The sequence below is a fragment of the Colobus angolensis genome, unplaced genomic scaffold (genome assembly GCF_000951035.1).
Source record: "Colobus angolensis palliatus isolate OR3802 unplaced genomic scaffold, Cang.pa_1.0 Scaffold4, whole genome shotgun sequence".
NCBI classification, from domain to species: Eukaryota; Metazoa; Chordata; class Mammalia; order Primates; family Cercopithecidae; genus Colobus; species Colobus angolensis.
In genome coordinates, this window is record NW_012117376.1 from 15,574,917 (window position 1) to 15,578,527 (window position 3,611).

At 49.9% G+C, this 3,611-nt stretch overlaps 1 protein-coding gene across 2 annotated transcripts in view; it reads right to left on the reverse strand.

Moving 5' to 3' along the window:
- Window positions 1–267: 267 nt before the first annotated feature.
- MAN1C1 (mannosidase, alpha, class 1C, member 1) overlaps window positions 268–3,611 on the reverse strand; it is a 187,260-nt gene continuing 183,916 nt past the window's right edge. Inside the window, exon 12 of one of the 2 annotated variants that reach the window (XM_011955624.1) lies at window positions 268–2,647. In XM_011955624.1, coding sequence (XP_011811014.1) covers window positions 2,551–2,647 — 97 coding nt within the window. In that variant the 3' untranslated portion in view covers window positions 268–2,550. Of the gene's footprint in view, window positions 2,829–3,611 lie in introns of both variants that reach the window. The other variant, XM_011955623.1, reaches the window with a different exon arrangement.

Here is a 3,611-nt window from a genome sequence, read left to right on the forward strand (position 1 = left end):
GCCTAGAGAGGCTTCCCTGGTTCTTGAAGCGTCCCTGACCAAGTCCTTTCTAGCCCTTATTGAGGTTTGGCTGCTTACTCCTTCCTAAGATTCCATAAGCCACCCCATGACATTTCAGTAAATCCCTTTCTGTGCTTAAGTTGACACAATTGGTTTCTGTGATTTGTAACTAAAATCCCAGATGGACACAAACCCAAATGCTTGGCAACAGGGGCTTAGATCAGCAAAGCAGACTACAGTACACAATGGAATACTCCACAAGCACGCACAGCGATGAGATAAACGTGTATTTGTTGACATGGAAAGAGGTTCACAATATATAGTTAAGTGCAAAAGCAGATTATAAGAAAACAGTGTGCATAGCAGGATACCACGTTGGCAAAATATATATTCTATATATTCATAGAAAAAGGCCTAGAAGAAAATGTAACAGTATTCACCCCAGAGAGTGGGATGGCCAATGTGTCTTCTTTCTGCTTCTATTTTCTAATCTTTCTACAATGTTTGTGTAGTCAGTTTTCCTGGTTTGCTTTTTTTTTTTTTTAAGTGAGCACAGGTGGGTCATGGGAGTCACGCTCTCATGCTGCCTGTCAAGAGCACGGTGACTTGCCATAGGGGCTACTCCCCAGCGGCTCTGCTTAAGGAGATTCTGGGAATGTCCTGAGTCTCCAGAACCAGGAACAAGCACTTCCTGTGCCCAGGGTACCAGCAGCTTCCCACTTCTCACAGCAACCTTGTGGGGTTGAGGTTTTCTGTCTGCTTGATGGAAGAGAGCCCAGAGAGAGGAGGTACCTGCCTAAGTTCACACAGCAGGGATTTAAAGCCAGTTCGCCTGGCTCAGAGCCCCAGGCAGGAGCTACTAAAGCTTATGAACAGAGTAAGCAGCTGAGCCCAGGGAAGGGCTCAAAATTCTCCCGTGACTTCCATTGTGTTGATAAGCTACAAAAGTGCCAGGAAAGGGCTGGGTGTGGTGGCTCATGCCTATAATCCCAGCACTTTGGGAGGCTGAGGTGGGTGGATCACCTGAGCTCAGGGGTTCAAGACCAGCCTGGGCAACATGGCAAAACCTCGTCTCTACTAAAAATACAAAAAATTAGCCAGGTGTGGTGACGCATACCTGTAATCCCTGCTACTGGGGAGGCTGAGGCAGGAGAATTGCTTGAACCCAGGAGGTGGAGGTGGCAGTGAGCCAAGATCACACCACTGCACTCCAGCCTGGGCAACATAATGAGACTCTGGGTCTCAAAACAAAAACAAACAAAAAAAAAGTGTCAGGGGAGGAAGCGCTGTCACTTCAGTGTTAGGACCTGAACTCCTTGCTCTGCATAGCAGCCACAGTGTTTCAGGCCCCCTCCCAGGGAGGGCATCGGAGAGGGTGGGAAAGGGGGCTGGGTTATGGGAGGTTCGTTCTTCTGCCAGATAGTCTTTCTGCTGTTCCTTTGTATCTTCTGGGTCTTGGCTTGAAGGTCACCTGCCCAGAGAGGCCCTGCCTGACCCCGTAGGGTAGGTCCTCAGCTGTCCATCTGTCTCCTTTGTAGCATTTCCTATGACCTGCAGTCACTTCACTTGCTTGTCAGTTTCCCTTACCATCGCCATCTCCCCTCTTGACCCCTAGACTGCAGGGCTTATGACTGTCTCACTCCCAGCGGTGTCCCTGGCCTCTAGCCCGGTGTCTGGTCCGTTGCAGGCACTCACTAAGCATCTGCTGAATGATGGAACAGACACTCAACTGGGGTGGCCAGGAGACGGCAGGGGCGAGACTCTCCTCTGCCTTTTTTGGGCTGTGTGACCTCAGGCAAGTTGCTGCTCCTCCCTGGGCCTCTTCCCAATCTCAACCTGAGTGTAAATAAACAACTGCATCTGAAGGGCTGGCCCCACACTTCTTGAATATATCAGGACCGATTTCAGGGGAGGTAATAGAAGTTGGAATCATTGACTAAATTATACCTTAAATCAACTGCTGGCTGATTATTCTTTCTGATGGTAACATTGCAATGGTTTTTCTAGGAGTCACTGATGTGCAATAAGCCCAATCATATTTCTTATTCAATAAACTCTTTTATTCTAGTTCACAGATTTTTCCATTACAATAATAATGAAAAGAGCACTAGTGATTTGTAACACTGAGGCCCAATCAAAGGGAAACCCCTCCTCAAATTATAAGGTAAATGACACATAGTCGAATGCAGGGTCAGTGTTGGGCAAAAAGCATTTAAATATAGATAACGGGGTCAAGATTTCGTATGTGTGCAAACACTGGGTTTTGTTTATCAGGACGACATCATTTTAGAAAGCGCATAATTCTGAAAACTGTATGTATAATTGTGATAAAACTAAACCATAGAGAAAAGACAAAATCAAGCAAAAACAAAAACCGAGAAACCAAAAGGAAGCAAATCAAATACACGGGGCAGATTGCAAACCTCCGGTCCTTTGGCCCTGGAATGGCAAGTGAGAGGGCTTCATAGAAATTCTCTGTAGAAAGGAATGTGTGGGCCAGTGTGGCCATGGCCCTGGCCTTACATTGCTGCGTCTCCAAGTCTTGTCTCCTCACAGAGGAAAAGAAGTTGCTTGTCTGACACATCTGCTGGGGGTCTGCCCGAGATGGGGCCTTTGTTCCCAGTCCCTTTGAAAACAGTCCCAAATCCTGAAAAGGCAAGGCATCCCTGCAGTGGCCCCAGGGCGGCGGCGGGGGATGAGGTCAGTGTCTGCCCCAGGCCCGGCCGGAGCTGTCTGAGTGGTTCACCGGGAGCGGGTGGGCCTCAGTGTTGAACACCCAGTCTTCCAGGGAGAGCAAGTCATCTTCAGAGAACAGAAGATAGAGATACCTGTGCCCCAGGCAGGGCAGGGAAGCAAGACAGTCTGTCAGTGGCCTGGGGAAGAAGGGTGGGCCGGGGAACAAGTCTCAGGGCCTTTGTGACGGTCCTGTGACCAAGGTCAGGAAGGCTGAAACTTCAAAACTGTGGGCGGCAGGGTGGGGGTGCTAGTCCTGGGGAAGGAGGCTGTGGATGCAGAGAAATGCCTTGAGCTTTGAGGTCAGAAGGACTTAGTTTACCCTGGCTCTGCCATCAGCCGGCTTCACCTGCCCGGCCCTGTATGTGAGCCCTTATGGCCCAGATCTCCTCTGCAGGGGTGCCTGAGGGCTGCTCCAGTCCAGTCGGCTCTCACGTGCCCCACTGCTGCCCGCAGAGACTTTACATTCAGGGTACACATTAGGGCACTAAGACGAACAGGGGGTTGTGACTCTAAAACTCCAGCTTCCAGGTTGTGGGTTTTTTCCCCACTGGAAGGAACTGATTATTCTGACCCACCCTAAAGGGTTAAAGCACAAGGGGCTTGCTTTGGGGAACAGCGAGGAAGTGGGGTGGCCAACTTCCACGGCAAGAAATTGAGGGGGACACAGCACCCACACTGCAGAGGCCACAGGGGGGAAAGTTAATGCCAGCAACCAGCACTGACATCGTCCTCGTTAATCCTATCCCATTTTACACTCGAGTTCCCAGAATGGAAGCAAGCTGCAGAGATAGGTGGGAAACTGAAGGAACCTGCGGAGATAGGTGGGAAACTGAAGGAACCTGCGGAGATAGGTGGGAAACTGAAGGAACCTGCGG